The sequence below is a fragment of the Chionomys nivalis genome, chromosome 13 (assembly GCF_950005125.1).
Source record: "Chionomys nivalis chromosome 13, mChiNiv1.1, whole genome shotgun sequence".
In the NCBI taxonomy this organism is placed as follows: Eukaryota; Metazoa; Chordata; class Mammalia; order Rodentia; family Cricetidae; genus Chionomys; species Chionomys nivalis.
In genome coordinates, this window is record NC_080098.1 from 42,501,802 (window position 1) to 42,518,281 (window position 16,480).

Sequence of the window (16,480 nt, forward strand, 5' to 3'; positions counted from 1 at the left end):
CATTTTTAGATGGTTAGAAGGAGCCAAAGGGTTTATTTTCAGTAAAATTATGAATAGGGCACTGATAGCTTAAATCAGTGTGCCACTTCTTTTCTCCCAGCAAGCATAGAGGCTACCAGGTAACCAGGCAACCTGTCTAAACAGTCAGGGAGAAGCTCTTGATCAGATAGCACATAAACCAAATGTTGTAGTTTCAATGGGCCAATGTCTGGAGTTAGACTTACTACCCCAGCACTTTAAATTGTGAGTTCCAGGGCTGGAGAGATGGCTCAGAGGTTAAAAGCATTTCCTGCTCTTCCAAAGGTCCTGAGTTCAATTCCCAGCAACCACATGGTGGCTCACAACCATCTGTAATGGGGTCTGGTGCCCTCTTCTGGCCTGCAGGCATACACACAGACAGAATATTGTATACATAATAAATAAATAAATATTTAAAAAAAATTGTGAGTTCCAGGCTATGCGGTTATCAACTTTATGTTTGCGGGTGTTGTGGGTCTTCCTCTGGGTTGCAGACAATTATCTCTTTTGTTGTCCTTGTGAGTAAAACACAGCCATAAATTTCCTGAACTAAAGTCATCAGTAAACTGAGGTAAAGGTGAGTGTAAGGAGTTAAGAGTCTTTTGAGTGAGGCAAAACCAGAGCAGCAACTTGGGCAGGTAGAAATTCTATGCCCTTGGAGATCTGTGAGTATCTTAAATGAGACAGATGCTCTATGCCTGGACCCTAAGCACTGACCAAATGCCTGCTGGTAAAGATAATTGCAGGAAGGCAGATCTCTGCGTTTACATAGGGGAAAGAAACTGTTCTGAACTGTGGGAATTTCCAAATATGTAACAGAAAGGGAGTCAGCTACAGCCAAAACTCTATTCAAAGGACAGCCACTTTATTCTGAAAGCAGTAACACCAAAAAGCCTTGTCTTTTGGTTTAGCCTTCATCAGATCTCTCGATTCTGATAAGTCCCTAGTGAAAAGATGGCTGAGATGTTGCAGCTTGTAACAGTTTTCCAAAAAGAGCTGCCACCAAATGTGTTTTCCTCCTGCTCCCCTCCCCTCCTGTCTTTTTCCTCAACTTCTTCAAGTTGCTACAATTTGTTTTGAGGGCTCCTTTTGTCTTAGATGAACAAAGTACTATCTATGTATTACCCTGTAATCTGAAATGTTTTGTGGGGTTTTTTATTACTATTAATTAAAAAATACTGTTCTTCAGCTGAAAGAGAGGTAAAGTTCTACCATTATGTTGAATGTTTAAAATCAACACAGAAACATCTCCCTGCAAGGATCTGACGTGCTCTACAAGAAACCTTTGGAGTAAGATGGAAGATTAGGAAACTCGAAGTTCCTGACAGAAACTTTTAAAACAAGCAGAAAACTTAGAAAACAAGCTTTCTAAAGAACAGAAAGTAGAGTCTAAATGGCCTGTGGCTAGTGGCAGGTGGGCTGCGGTTCTTCATGAGGGACACTGAAGGAGGAGCTGGATGGGCGGAGATATATTTGAAGAACTAATGCTGAAAACTTCTCAAATTTGACAAAACTCATGAATAGTCACATTCAAGAATCTCAACAAACTCCAAGCAGGATAAGATAAAAAGACCCATTACAATCAAACCCCAAAGGGCAAATATAAAGAGAGAATTTTAAAAGCAGCAAAAGAGAAGCCATCAATTTAGTAAAACACTAAATTCTTCTTGAGATTAATAGCCGATTTCTCTTCAGAAGTGATAGAGGCAAGAAGGCAGAGAGAAGACGTGTGTAAAGTATTAAAGGAGGGAAAGTGCCAACCAGGGGTGAGTTTAGTAAACGGGTCAGAGCAAGACGACTCAGCAAGTAAAAGCACTTGCTGTCAATGTCAAGTCAAACCTGAGTTTGACTTCGAGGACCCATAAGGTGGAAGGAGAGAACAAACTCCTGCAAATTGTCTTCTGATTTCCACATATGCACTGTGGCATTCTCTCTCTCTCTCTCTCTCTCTCTCTCTCTCACACACACACACACACACACACACACACCACACTACATGTTAAAAACACTTTTAAAAGAAGGTATCTAGCAAAGATTTCAGAGGAGCCTGAGACTGGTGGGGTACCAAGCCGTTGGGCCTTATATCCTTTCCTGTGGTATTGGAGAGCAGGGAAGGGAAGGCTGAGATTAATATGAAACCCACATGGAAAAGTTAAAACGGAAAACGATAGCCAGCAGGAGAACTTTCAAAACAGATTCTTGGGGCTAGCAAGAAACCAGGCATTAGAGAAATTCCCAGAAATACACAAAGATGACCCCAACTAAGAATTTAAGCATCATGGAGAAGGTACCGTAACTACCCTTCTGTAGTTAGATTGATGACTACCTTGATGGAAGAAGATGCAGAGATCCATAAATAAGCACTGGGCTGAACTCCTGGAGTCCAGTCATAGAGGAGGAGATACATTATCAGCAAAGGGACCAAGACATGATGGAGATACCCACAGAAACAGCTGACCCAAGCAAGTGGGAGCTCACTGACCCCAGACTGACACCTGGGGAATCTGAATAAAACCGAACTAAGCCCTGTAAATGTGGGTGACATTTATTATGTGGGTTGGGCAGTTTGTGGGGCCACTAGTAGTGGGAACCAGGCTTTACCCCTAGGGCATGAACTGGCTCTTCGGAGTCCATTCCCTATGGAGCGATACCTTGCTCAGCCTATGTGGGGGGCTGGCCTTGGTCCTACCTCAAGTGATAGAATTTGTTGACTTCTCATGGGAGGCCTCACCTTCTCTCAGTATAAGGGAAGAAAAGTGGGGGGAGCAAAAGAATGAGAGGGAGAGGGAAGTGGGATTGGTATATAAAATAAGATTTTTTTTAAAAAATAAAGAAGTAGTTTCTACAAAACTGAAAAAACAAAAAGAAATAAAGTTCATGGCCATCCTAGGCTACAAAGTTTGAAAACAGTCTGGGCTGAAATTTTGGCTTAAGACAAAAAGAATTCATATTATCCTATGTTGCTAAGTACAAGAAAGTGAGGGGTAGACGGGGTGGAGACAACTGAGATGCGGAGCTGAAGACCACACTGCACTTGGGTTCAAAGGCAGCTAGCAGCCCTATTTAGAGTGAGATATCTTAGAAAGGAAGACCGTGAATACTTGAAGCTAGTAAACTCTGGGGAGGGTAGGAATGACTCCCCCCCCCCCCAACTGGGAATTAAAGGCCACCTAAACGCACCATGAAGACAGGAAAACCCTCAAAGAAGAAAATAAATCAGTAGAGATCGTGGGAAGGTTTTAATGGCTAATGAAGACAGTGTACTTGGATGGGAGGATGCGAGGGTCTGGCATATTCAAATAAAGTCAAGGCACTGATTTCCTTGGGAGAAGACAGCTTAGTTGTATGCTCTTAAGTAGCCAGGACGCCTGTGACTATTGGATCCTATTTCCTGGCAACAGTTAACTAAGCAGACAAATGAGTAGGTAGACAGGGCTGAATGTGGGTTGGGGCATCTAACACAGATCATGAGAAAGCAGTTGTTTTATGCAATTCCCTTAGCACTGCTTTCCTGAAAACAAAAGCTGTAGATTAGGCTGTGATAGGTGACTCCTAAGGCACTCCTATCTTTGAGCCAACTGCCATGCTGTAAAGTAGTTCCCATTCCCTTCACTTGGGAGACTTAAGGCCTTCATTTGGAAGAGATGTGGGGTTCAAGAAGAGTCCACTTAAAAGAGTTCTACATGAAAACTTCCAGAGTTCTTCTCATTTTCAAATAATTATGCAATTTGTCAATCTTAAGACTGAGTCCTGAGAATAAGCTTGCCCAGAACTTCAGAACAGGTGTGAAGGAGTACAAAGTTCAAAAGTCTCTCCAAGTCGTCGCTTCCTCTTCAGGTTCTTATTGTCAATTTGATGTTACCAGTCACTACCAACAGTCCTTCCACCTTGGCTTTTGAGGGATTCATGTAGTCCAGGCTGAAACTCCTCATCCTACCTATTTCTACCTTCTGAGTGCCAAGAGTAAGCTGCTCTGCCCACCTGATTCCCATTTCAATTTAGTACACCAGAAATAAATGTTGAATGTTCTCAATCTCTGTCTACATTTTGAGACAAGGTCTCCCACTGAACCTGGAGCTTACCTAACATAGCTAGACTGGCTGGCCAGGGAGCTCCAGGGATCCTCTATCTCTGCCTTCTCACTGCTAGGATTACAAGCACCACTGTGTCTGATTTTTTTTTTTTTTCGAGACAGGGTTTCTCCGTAGCTTTTTTGGTTCCTGTCCTGGAACTAGCTCTTGTAGACCAGACTGGCCTCGAACTCCCAGAGATCCGCCTGCCTCTGCCTCCCGAGTGTTGGGATTAAAGGCGTGCGCCACCACTGCCCAGCTACTGTGTCTGATTTTTACACAGGTACTGGGGACCCACATTCAGGTTATCTTAGCTGTGGTGGTTTGAATACTTAGTCCCCAGTTGGCACAACTTTTTAGGAAGGTTTACGAAATGTGAACTTGCTGGGAGAGGTATGTGTGACTGGGAGGGGGCTTTGAGGTTTCAAAAGACTCTTGTGATTCCCAGTTAGCTCTGACCTGTGGTTGTGGATTAAGATGTGAGCTATCATAGAGTCACGCCTCTGAAACTGCAAACCGAATTAAACTTTCTTTTGTAAGTTGCCTTGGTCATGGTATGCTGTCACAGCAATAGAGAGGTAACTAGAACAGAACCAGAGAGCGGGCTATTGCTGTGACAGACCTGACATGTGGTTTTCCTCAAGTAAGGTGGCAGACTTTGGGATTTTGAACTAGAAAAGCAGTTCCATTCTGTAACCAGAGCTTAATGGGCCATCATAGCAGGAAACTGGAAAAGTGCTGAGAGGTATGCAGAGTGTGGAAACTAAGCTCAAGAGGTCTCAGAGAGGAGGAATATTAGTAACTGGGCTAAAGATCTTTATTGTGATATTTTGGCAAAGAATGTGGTTGCCTTCTGTCCTTCTACAATGGTTATGGCTACCACCTACACATTCATCATTAAGTACAATACCCCAATGTAAATGCAGGGGACTAGTTAATTTCTCATAGTATCGTAGAGACAAAAATAGAGTTTTTCTGAACAAATGTTTATTTAAGAATTAAAGGTAAACAAAACAATAAAGCATGGAGGAGTACACAGACAGAATATACTTTATTTTCATTTGGTCTGAAATCTTGAAAAAGTTACTCTAACTACTTACCTGAGGTAGATTTGGGTTGGCACTGCTTCAAGGGAACCTCCATCCATCCCAGCTTTGGTTACAGGCTCCCAAGTGGTCCTCTCCAACCTCAGGTTACGCTATGTAATACCAACACCTTCTCACCATAGTTAACAGGCCTCAGGCCTGCTTTACATCCTCAAAGTTCTGTTTGAGGAATGGTCCACTGTTAGTTTACGTGGAGACTACAGACAATTATCAGTGAGACAGGCTGAAGGAAGGGTAAGTCACCAACCTACTAATGTTTTAAGCTTTGTCTCTTTCTCCATGGTCTCTTTACTGATTAATAAGCAGTCACAATGACTAATTTTTTTTACTGCCATTGTCATATATCCAATATTATTTTAAGTATCACAATTCTCAAACTTTAGCCGAGCGGTGGTGGCACACGCCTTTAATCCCAGCACTTGGGAGGCAGAGGCAGGTGGATCTCTGTGAGTTCGAGACCAGCCTGGTAGCTAGTTCCAGGACAGGCTCCAAAAAAACCACAGAGAAACCCTGTCTCGAAAAACCAAAAAAAAAAAAAAAAAAAAAAAAAAAAAAAAAAAAAAAAAAAAAAACCACCACAATTATCAAACTTTTGCTAGTAAGAATATTCCTCAAGAAGAAAAATACATATCTAGTGTGTGTTTATCACAATGGATAAATTTTCATAGTACTAAAATTATTTGTAAAAATTACTAGAACATGTCTGATTAAAACTGACACAACCTGTTTCTTAAAGGGAAAAACACTGGAACCAGATTCTTTACTGAGCTAAATTCACTGACCTTAAGATTATGATTATCAAACAACTATCAGGTTAAGAGCTTACAGTCACATGTAAGGTATTACCAGATCACTTGCATGAATTGAAACACTAATACCCCATGGAATCCAGGGTTCACTAAACAAATTACAACAAAACTAGAGGACTATAATTAGCAAGAAAATAATACTCTATAGAGTCCCAAATACTACAGGAACTTGAAATAGTCGAATTAAAGGTCTTTTAAGCCAAAGAAAGAAAAACAATGAGAGTGAACATAAGATGCTTGGGTCATGAGCTATCCAAAGAATGATAAAGACAATCAACTACCCTACTGTACTGGGAACAAATGTTATCCTTAAACCTCAGGTGAATCTGCCAACCACTTTTCTAACATTTATAATCCTGCATTTCAAACCAAGAATATACCTTATATTGTGTTGACTGCAATCCTTTCCCTGGGATTAAACTGTATTTTTCTTTCCTTGACAGAACTGGAATAAATGAAAAAAATGTGTCATTAAGAAGCTTAATTTGCTGCAAGCATCAGGATAAAAGAATGAAGAACATGAGCTTTGGAGTCAGGACCCTCAAAATCAGTGTCCTGCCGCTCTATTAAGAATGCTTCATTGTCTCTCCTCTGCTTTCTCTGGTTTACAACTTTCCCCTATTTCTTCTGCTCTGAGCCAGTTGATACAGTATCTATCACTGAAAGAGATGTAGCAAGTAACAAAAAGGTGGATACTATAACATGATCATAACCAGTATCCAGGAATTGGTTGTTTGGGCTTGAAAAGAAATGAATCTCTACATCTGAAATTTCAAGAGCCAGTGATAACTCAAAAAAATACTTTAGGGACAATTTTGGACCATTTTGTGGGCAGATCTCAACACTAAGAGCTGAGTACGCTGCTTTTTGCTGAGGTTGATTATGCAAAGGGGAAGCAAGTGAGAATTTTAACCCAAACTAAGTATTCCCTAGCTTCTTAGTTCTTTTCATAGCCTTCTAGCAACACACCATTCCCATCCTAGATAAGACTTTTTTTTTTTTAAATATTTATTTATTATTTATTATGTATACAATGGTCTATCTGTGTGTGTGCCGAAGGCCAGAAGAGGGCACCAGACCTTATTACAGATGGTTGTGAGCCACCATGTGGTTGCTGGGAATTGAACTCAGGACCTTTGGAAGAGCAGGCAATGCTCTTAACCACTGAGCCATCTCTCCAGCCCCTAGATAAGACTTTAAAAAAAAAAAAGGAAGCAAAAATCAAAAGCACGTCTTTCTTCCAACAATAACCCATGCCCTACCTTATACACAAGATTACAATCCTTTTCTTTACTGAATTTATGAGTTTTATTTAAGAGTGAAACTAAAGCAATCATTAAGTGGTTCAGACAAAAGAAAAGTGTCTTTACCTGAGTTACCCTTCAGCTACATGCTGACCTGTCCCAGTTCCTCCAAACAAGCTTCTGGGTCACTAAGACACTATTCCCTTCCAGACAACTCTATTTAGCTCCTTATAACTATGAGAAGAGCTCTCTCATACATAGCATATATACAGATTCTCACCCACAATTAGATCACTCGCTGGAGCCAACTCCTCTGTAGAACCGGTTCTGATGAGAGCTTCTAGCTTCTTAGACACAAAGCATTTATGCTTTTTCACTGATGTGAGTTCCCTGATACACCCCCAAGAGCTGAAAATTAACAAGCTTTTCTCATTCAGACACGTATCTTTCTTCTGATTTTTGTTTAGGTGGATACAAACCCAAGTAAGACTCTCCAACAAATGTTTCTGTCACACTCAAGACAAATATCCATTTATACCAGTATGGCTTCTCTGATGGGTAAGAGAGTCAGAATTCTGTCAGAAGCTTTTTCTTGCAATTTCTGGGGTTTCTCCCCAGGGGGAATTTTCTGATATCCAGTAAGGCGTACATATTATCCAAACTACTGCTGACAGAGCATTTAAATGGCTGTTCTCTGGCGTGAATTCTCTTGTAACGGTGATGGTTTAACACTGCTGGAGATTTCCCATACTGCACATGTAAGGCTTCCTATCTGTATGAACCTTCTTGTGTGGAAGGTTTCTCAAAACCCAAAGTATTTGTGGAGTTCCTCACAAATGTGGCTAATAATGGTGTCCTAATAGGGCCAATCTCTGCATAAAGCTTTTCTTAGCGTTCCGAAGACTATAGATTCTCTCTCTGGTCCCCAAGGAAGTCTGAGGTCTGAGGTAAATCCGAAATTCACCTAGGAGTCTTTCTCTTAATGAGTTCTGATGTGTAAATCCCCCTTTTAAGGTAATGTGACTGCTTGTCAAGACATCCGTGAGGTTTCTGACGCACGAGAGCTGAGATCAAGTCCTTTTTCACTCACATTACAGATGTATTCCTCACCAATGCGCACTGTTTGATGCTGAAGAAGGGCCGGGCTATGATGAAAGCTTTTATCACATACGCTGTATTTATAATGCAGCTCCTCTGTTTGAGTCCTCATTTTCTGCTGGGCAACAAAGTCCATACCTAGGAAGAAACCGCTCTCACACACAGACCACTGATGTGGTTTCTCTTCCATGTGAATTCTCTGATGTACAATAAGGTCTGAGCTACAGCTGAAGCTTTTCTCATATTCAAGGCATTTGAAAGTATGAGTGTGAGTTGCCTGGTGCCTAATCAGGTTGGCACTCCGGGTAAAACTTCTCATACACTCCAAGCATTTATATGGTTTCTCACCGGTATGGACTCTCTGATGTACAATAAGGTCTGACTTCTGGCCAAAGCACTTCTCACAGGCACCACACTTGTACGGCTTCTCCCCGGTATGAACTCTTTTATGTACAATGAAGGCTGAACGGTGTCGATAACTTTTCTCACATTTACTGCATTTGTAGGGTCTTTCACCGGTATGAGTCCTTTGGTGGCTAATAAGATCCGATTTCCCACTAAAAGCTTTTTCACATTCCAGACACTTAAATGGCTTCTCACCTGTGTGAGTTCTTCGGTGCCTTATGAGATTTGTACTTCGACTGAAGCATTTATCACACTCATTACACAGATAAGGTTTTTCACCTGTATGGCTTCGCTGGTGGACAAGCAGATCAGAGCTCTGACCAAAATTCTTGCCACAGATGTCACAGGTATAAAACTTTTTACCTGCATGTGTTCTCTGGTGTCCTGAAAGGGCTAAGTGGTGCCAAAAGCTCTTCTCACATTTGCTACACTTATACGGTTTCTCATAATTATGAATCCTCTGGTGCGAAATAAGATCTGAATTTTGGATGAAGGTTTTCTCACACATATCACATCTATAAGATTTCTCCCCAGTATATGTTTTCTCACACATACGTGCTAAGTTTTCACAAAAATTTTGTTCACGTTCAAGGCACTGACAAATTTGATTATCTATTTGAGAAATCTCATGAACATGAATATAAATCTTTTTCCCCTTCTGAGGGCATACATGGTACATTTTTCTTTTTTGAGTTCTCTGGTTACATCTCTCATCTGAAGTGTACATTGTCTATGGTTCTCTCCTAAGTGGTTTTCCATTGGTCTTCTTGATCCCTGTTTTCATAGTCATTTTACTGGTAACTTCAAAAACATATCTGGTTCAAGCCTTTCATTCATTAGCAGTTTGTGTTTACAAATTTCCAGCATCATATATATTAATTTCTTACTTGGAACCTCCAAACCTATGAGACAAAGTAGAAATATTATTTATATTTCTATCACTAAGAAGTCTAAAAGCCAAATCACTGCAGTAAAGACTGATAGAAACTTTTTATTGGGGTGGGAGGAATGACTCGGTGGATAAAGGTGCTTACTGCCAAACCCGATGACCTGAGTTCTACTCCCATAACCAATCTACATGGTAGAAGTTGAGAACTCACTGTCTTCCAACATCCACTCTGGTGCCATGTAGCAACACACACTTCCTTCACAGTGAATAAATGCAAAGGAAAGGAAAGGAAAGGAGAAAAGGAGGGAAGGAGGGAAGGCGGGAGGGAGGGAGGGAGGGAGGGAAGGAGGGAGGGAGGGAGATGGAAGAGAGAAAAGAGGAAAAGGAGGGGAGGAGGAGTAAACTGTATATTCTGCATGATTCCTTATCCAGAACAAAATGTTCTGGATCTGAGATTTTTAAAGACCTGCATATACATAACGAGTTGCCCTGGAGATAGGATGCATATCTACACGATACTCATTCATGTTTCATAGCCAACTTATTTGGTCCTTCATATTTGCTGTCGTGTGTAGTCTTTTTCACGCAGCACCACCATCTTTTATTTAGTAATATAAATATGACTTTTCATCTTATTGTATTACGAAAGTGAAAGTAAACAAGCAGAACAAGAATAAAGCACACACACCAGTGCTAACCACACCCTTTGCTGTTCCTGCTACTACCTAGCAAGCCTGTGGGTGTGCTACAGCAGGGCTTGTTTCCATCTTCACCAAGGAGGACAAGCTGCTGCTACTCAACCCACAAACTTTCATCTTTGTGGGACTCCCATCTGCTTTCTTCACATCTGCATCCTGACTGCAGCTCTACAGCCACTCTCCTGCATTATCCATTTCTTTCTTTCTACTGGGTCATTCTCATTAGTAAACAGGCTATCCTTTCTCCTCTTTAAGAACTAGTCTTCCCAGCCGGGCGTTGGTGGCGCACGTCTTTAATCCTAGCACTCGGGAGGCAGAGGCAGGCGGATCTCTGTGAGTTCGAGGCCAGCCTGGTCTACAAAGGGAGTTCCAGGACAGGCTCCAAAGCTACAGAGAAACCCTGTCTCGAAAAACCAAAAAAAAAAAAAAAAAAAAAAAAAAAAAAAAAGAACTAGTTTTCCCGTTCTGTTTCCTTTATATTAGAGCTTACCAAAAGAAAAATCACCCACTACCTGCCTCCAAATCTTGTCTTCTAGGGTTTCTAGAGCATATTCCAATTAGACATTTGACCCTTAACGTCTACCCAAATTCCTTTAGAAACCTGCAAACATCAAGGAAACCTGATCCCTAGTTCCCAGCTTAAGTCATTTCTGTGTTCTTCCCCTACTCTGGTCACCCTGGTCTTTGCCACAGTTCAAGCAAGCTAGAACTATTTCCATTTCAGGGTCTTAATGTCCTTTGTCTGTCTGTCTGTCTGTCTGTCTGTCTGTCTCTCCCTTGCTTAAGGACTTTTCCTCCTCTAGATGTCTTCAAAGCTTCTCCTTTCCTTCACTTAAATCTTTGCTCAATTGTTACATACTCCCAGTGGGGCCTTTTCTAATCACCTTATTCTCCACCTCGACTTACACAACACCCTTTCCATCCTTTCTTTTTTATTTTTCTCCACTGAATGTGAACCCTAACAGACAAGATGTCCCATACTTATTTCCATTATTATTTAGTTTGTTCACTGCTGTTTAACACCTAGGACAATGCCTGGTACATGCGAAGCTCTCAAACTCACAACAGACCTTCTTATGGCATCTATAGGTGACTGTATAACCTATGAATCATTTGCTGCTCACTATACATCTATTTTTTTCTAGGGAGAATGTCACAAAGGTCAAGTATCTAAGAATGGACTGGAGCCTACATAAAAGTTTGTAAATGAAAACAATATCAAAACTGACTGAAAATGGCATGCTAGTAAATGCTCACCAAATTCAGCACACTGATAAAGTGGAGCAGAACTCAGACAACACACCAAAGGGATCTCAAATAATAAGATAATGCACAACTTCCTATTGCATCAATTTACTAACTCCAGGTTTCTAATTTTCACTCAGCAGTTGATAGTATCCTACCTAGGGTGTGTGAATATACACATTAAGTGAATCCTTGTTAGACAATAAAATATTCACCCTTGTTACATAAACAGATATTTCTTACCAAGATGGTGAATCAGAGTTCACCTTGTTGACCCATCATGGTGGGTATCAAAGGGCTGAAGGTCTGCCTGGCGGAAGGAAGCCGCACCAAATACTGACTTGCCTTGTGGGAAACAGTTACCAGAGAAACCACTAATGTCTTGAGCAGAGAGCATGCTTTGTCCCTGTCACAATCAACCCTCAAATCCTAAAACCACCAAACACTATTCCGACTTTATGAGGCTGCATTTACAGAAATGAGTGCCTAGAACCTGTCTAGAATCTTCTCTGGCCTTCCAATCAAAGGAAGTAAGCAAAACCTGCCTTACACTGACAATAAACTCTCAACTCATCCAAAAACCTGAAGGGTCACCTTGCAATCTCTTTTGTTTTGTACCTCACAATCAAGGTGTCAAAAATTTGTTGGCTCCATTTCAAAATTCCTAAATCCATATCCAACCACTTCTCACCAATTTCTGCTGCTACCAATCTGGTTCAAACCACTCTTTCTTCTCCTGTGGAGTATTATAACTTAGCTGGTTGTTATAGGCTAAACTGTGCATCACTTCTAATCCCTACCTTCTTAGAATGTGATACATTTGACCACATGATCTTTAAGAATGATTAAAGCTAGAATGAGGACATTTGGACGGCCCTGACTCAAGTGGACCGACGTTCTAACAAGAGAGTAGGATGCCAGAGTTAGCAAAGATGCACACCCAGAGAGTGAAGACTGTGAGGGCACGGGGAGAATGGAGCTGTGTGCTCCAAGCAAACCACCAATACACATAATAAAATAATTAAAGAAAAAAATTTTAAATTCCCCCCTTAGCTGACAAACTAAAGGGGCTAACACATCACAAAAGATGAACCCTACTCTGGTGAAAGAAAGGTCTAAAGATTGAACAAACTGTCGCTTACCCAGAATTCACTGCATTCACTGTCTGGTCTTGAGAAAAATCAAAATTAAAATACAGTTTTCTGTAAAACACAAGGACAAAACAAATTTTAATGAACACTGAGATTCTGGGTTCTAGAACCATTCGTTCCTGAAAGGAATCAGGAGATGTATTAGATATGGGTTTTCTTTTTTTTTTTTTTTTTTTTTTTTAGATATGGGTTTTCAAACCAGCCTAAAATTAATATTCATGTTGAGCCAAAATGTAGACATGCTCAAAGAGAAATGTGATATGCTGGGTTGTTTTTTTTTTTTTTAACTGTTTTGTGGTAATGGGGATTGAACCCAAGGCCTGTAAAACACTTTTACACTCTACCATTGAGCTATACACCTTATACTTTTTACATTTTGAGAAAGGTTTTCCCTAGGTTGTCTAAGATAGCTTTGTACCTTGCAATCCTACTGCCTCAACTCTTTAACTGAGTTTGCTGTTAAATGGACCAGATTATCTCATTCAGCTACCAATCCAAAGCATCACAATTGCCCTCAATAGCCAAGAATGTGTGGTGCACAAGGAAAACAAAGCAAAGCAAAAGAAAACAAACAAAAATATGTAAAACCAGAAAACAATTTTCCTATGCAAACAAAATATAATCTGGCTGCCGAACTTCAAAAGACTATGACACATCCCATGTTTAAAATGCTGTTTCTTACCATTTATCTAGAATAAAATCCAAGGTTTTTACTGCCCTCCATAATATGGAATTTCTGCCATCTTCATCCTCACAGGACCTCAGAAAGTTAACACTGTTTCTTCTGCCTACACTGTTGTTCCTTCATGCATCGTTCTCTACTGTTTGAGTCACGTGAGACTGAAACTCACCACCTCAAAAAGTAGCACACCTTGATTACCTGCTCTGAAAGACTTCACACCATTCTAATGCTCAGCATCACTACCCAGCTTTACCATATGCCTTTATGTACGTCCCCTTGTTTGTTTCTGCTACTACATCATAACATCTACTCAAGTTAAGACATTGTCTTTTGGTTACTGCAATTTCTTATCTGTTCCATGTAGAATACATCTGCTAAACCAAACCAAACCAAACCAAACCCCCATAAGTAAGCAAGTATCAGAATAAAAAAAGGACTATCACTACCCTTGGGTCTCCAACAATAATACTAGCTAAGTTGTCCATCTGGCAAACACAAACACATCCTCCGAATCTTAACTCCAGGTTTCTGTCTGTCTCTAAAATGCTTTTCTTACGCCCTCCTAGGAAGGAGCAACTTTTCTCTTTTCATGAGCAACATCAGACTGCATTTCATAAGCAAAGAGCAAACAAAAGTTCAAATATACAAGCTGAGCAACAGAACTTCGGAGTTCAAGAGTTTTTTCGGTTAAAGGACACATGGGACAATCACACAGTAAGTATTTAAACTATTATCTGAAAACCCACACTTGCTGTATACGCCTAGACCACGGATTGCCTCACTTCTTTTCCTTGTTTACATGGGTTATGGACATGTAATCCTCCACTGTAAAACCAACTATCAACACCAATGTCTGCATCTTACAGACAGGACACTTATTTCTATTGGTAGTTAGCTAATTACGCAAGACTTAACAGGTAGGTAAGTAACAGAGCCAGGGTTTCAATATCCATCGCTCTCCTCCAGCCTGCCTGAGCACTGGGCCAGTGCCTTCTTCGTATGGAAAGTCAGAAGAGGGACAACTGCTGCACACCTACTGTGAACACGCAATGCTCGCTGGAAAAGTAAAGTGTGCTTTAACCAGTATGACAGGGTCTGGTCTTATCACCACTATGTTAGCAACAAAGCCCTTTCTTTTCCTCAAGTATGTTTTACTTCTTTTTTTATCTTATCCCTACTTCAAAATTCACTTATATAAAAACAGATATATACCACCTACCATAACAAGAACTCAACGACTTTTTCCTCTGGCTCCACCAGGTTTCTAGGCCAGTACTACTCATAATTTTCAATTCTTCCCTCTCCTAGAGGAAAAAGCAACAAAGTTGAACAGGGTTGCAAAGCTTACAAGTTTTTACAGCAAGTCATTTAAATATCATCCCATGCACACTTCACAACAAAACCCTAGGCCTTGTTTTCCTCCTGCTACTGCTTTTTGCTTGTTATCATTTAATTTTTGCTATTAAGACAGGGTCTCATGTAGCTCAGGCCGGCCTCACACTCGCTAGGCAGCTGAGGCCGGCCTTGATTTCCCTATCCTCCTGCCTCCAAAGCACAAACGCCGAGGTGACTGATAGGTACAGTATTATTTCAACTTCTGAAATCAAGGATTCATTCTTCGCACACTAAAACTCCAGGAATACGATACATGAATGCAAGATTACATAGAACCAAGGCCCCTAAAAATAAATGACTATGTAATGCTCTGACCAAGCTGATTCTGCAAACAGATTCCATGGCAGTTTAACTAATCTCCGCCCTTAAGACTGGGGGGGTGTCCTCCCAATGCCCCTGGCTCTCTCGACATTCCGGAAGGCTACAGACTGCCTCCAAGCCCGGCTTCATTGCTACCGCCATGACAGTCCTACGGGCTCTCCTGCCAACTTTTCGTTGACTGTGCTCCTGACAATCAGAGGCGTGGCGCCCGGCCCCCGACCCCCAAATAGCCAAAGGCCGCGCTGCCCGGCCGCCAGCTTACCCGGCCGCCCTGGGCGGCACTTCCGGCGACTGGAGCCTGAAGCCGGGGCTTCCGGGTCGCGCACGCTGCGGCAGCGGGTTCGGTCGCAGCGTCTGTCAGGGAGAGAGCATGAGGCCGAGAGGCCGAGAGGTCAGCAAGCCATTCGCGAGGTACCAACCAGGCTAACCGGGCCAGCCGCGCTACGAGGCCAACCCCGAGAGGGCTCACCAGCTGGGACGCGGCGGCGTAGTCCCGCCTCCCGGCACGTAACCATCCCTCATAGGGCGTCACCGCGGTTCTGAGCCAATAGGCGCCGAGCCTCCGGAAATGAGCGGAGCCTGAGCGCGCCTGCGCCCTGGTGCTCTGGGGGGCGGCATTTCCAGTTTTTCTCCCCTGGAATGCAAGACTTGGGAGGTGGCCTGGCTGTGGTCCTCGCGGAGCTGCAACCACGCCCCACGTTGTTTTATTTTCCCCGCAGGTCTTCATAGCAGGAGCCGGAAGTAACGTCGCAAGGATAGATGCTGCGGACCCAGACTTAAACACCGGAGATCCGGAGTAGAGACTTCCAAGGCGCAGCGGAGCTGTCGCTCATGCAAGCCATAGACAGAGAAGGATGAGAGCCTTTGAAAAGGGAGCGGCGGCCTGGCCTTGCTACGTGGAGAAAGCGCGAGAAAATAGTACCATTGAAAGGATTTCGGTTCGTTCTGACTGAGATTCTAAGCTAGAGAACTGAGATATAAAAAACGAAAATGAGCGTTAAATATCCTCTTAACCTGAAGGGAAAAAAGTATGTAGGCCGGCGAGATGGCTCACTGTGGAAGTGAGGAGCGGCAAGTGTTTACTGCTCAAACTTATACACCTGAATTCCATCCTTGGAACCTATGTGAAACAGGCTGACTCCCCGAAAGTTGTCATTTGCCACGCACACACAATAATAAGTATATAATATAGCATACATATCTCCACAGTCCTACATATATGTATATATATATAAAATCCCTCACAGAGGAAGATGAGTACTAGAATTCTCTGTGGTCTGGCAAAGGATTTGGATTGGCTGAAATTCTAGAATTAGGGACCGAGGATGGCAGTTATGTGTTCTGGATTC

The 16,480-nt window shown here is 41.9% G+C and overlaps 1 protein-coding gene across 5 annotated transcripts; it reads right to left on the bottom strand.

Moving 5' to 3' along the window:
* Positions 1-5,097: 5,097 nt before the first annotated feature.
* Positions 5,098-15,636, bottom strand: Znf322 (zinc finger protein 322). Of its 5 annotated transcripts, XR_009058194.1 has the most exons (6): positions 15,394-15,605; positions 14,635-14,719; positions 12,725-12,784; positions 7,528-9,652; positions 6,384-6,448; positions 5,098-5,353 (listed from the first exon to the last, which is right to left on the bottom strand). XR_009058194.1 is itself a non-coding variant. In XM_057787357.1 (5 exons), exon 5 carries the CDS (start codon positions 9,475-9,477, stop codon positions 8,278-8,280), a length of 1,200 nt encoding a protein of 399 aa, XP_057643340.1. In that variant the 5' UTR covers positions 9,478-9,652; positions 12,725-12,784; positions 14,635-14,719; positions 15,394-15,485; positions 15,601-15,636; the 3' UTR covers positions 5,776-8,277. The 5 variants fall into 5 exon arrangements, 2 of the variants coding, with proteins under 2 accessions (XP_057643340.1, XP_057643341.1); XR_009058192.1 differs by having other exon boundaries at positions 6,384-9,652; XR_009058193.1 differs by lacking the exon at positions 5,098-5,353 and having other exon boundaries at positions 5,776-6,448.
* Positions 15,637-16,480: the final 844 nt, after the last annotated feature.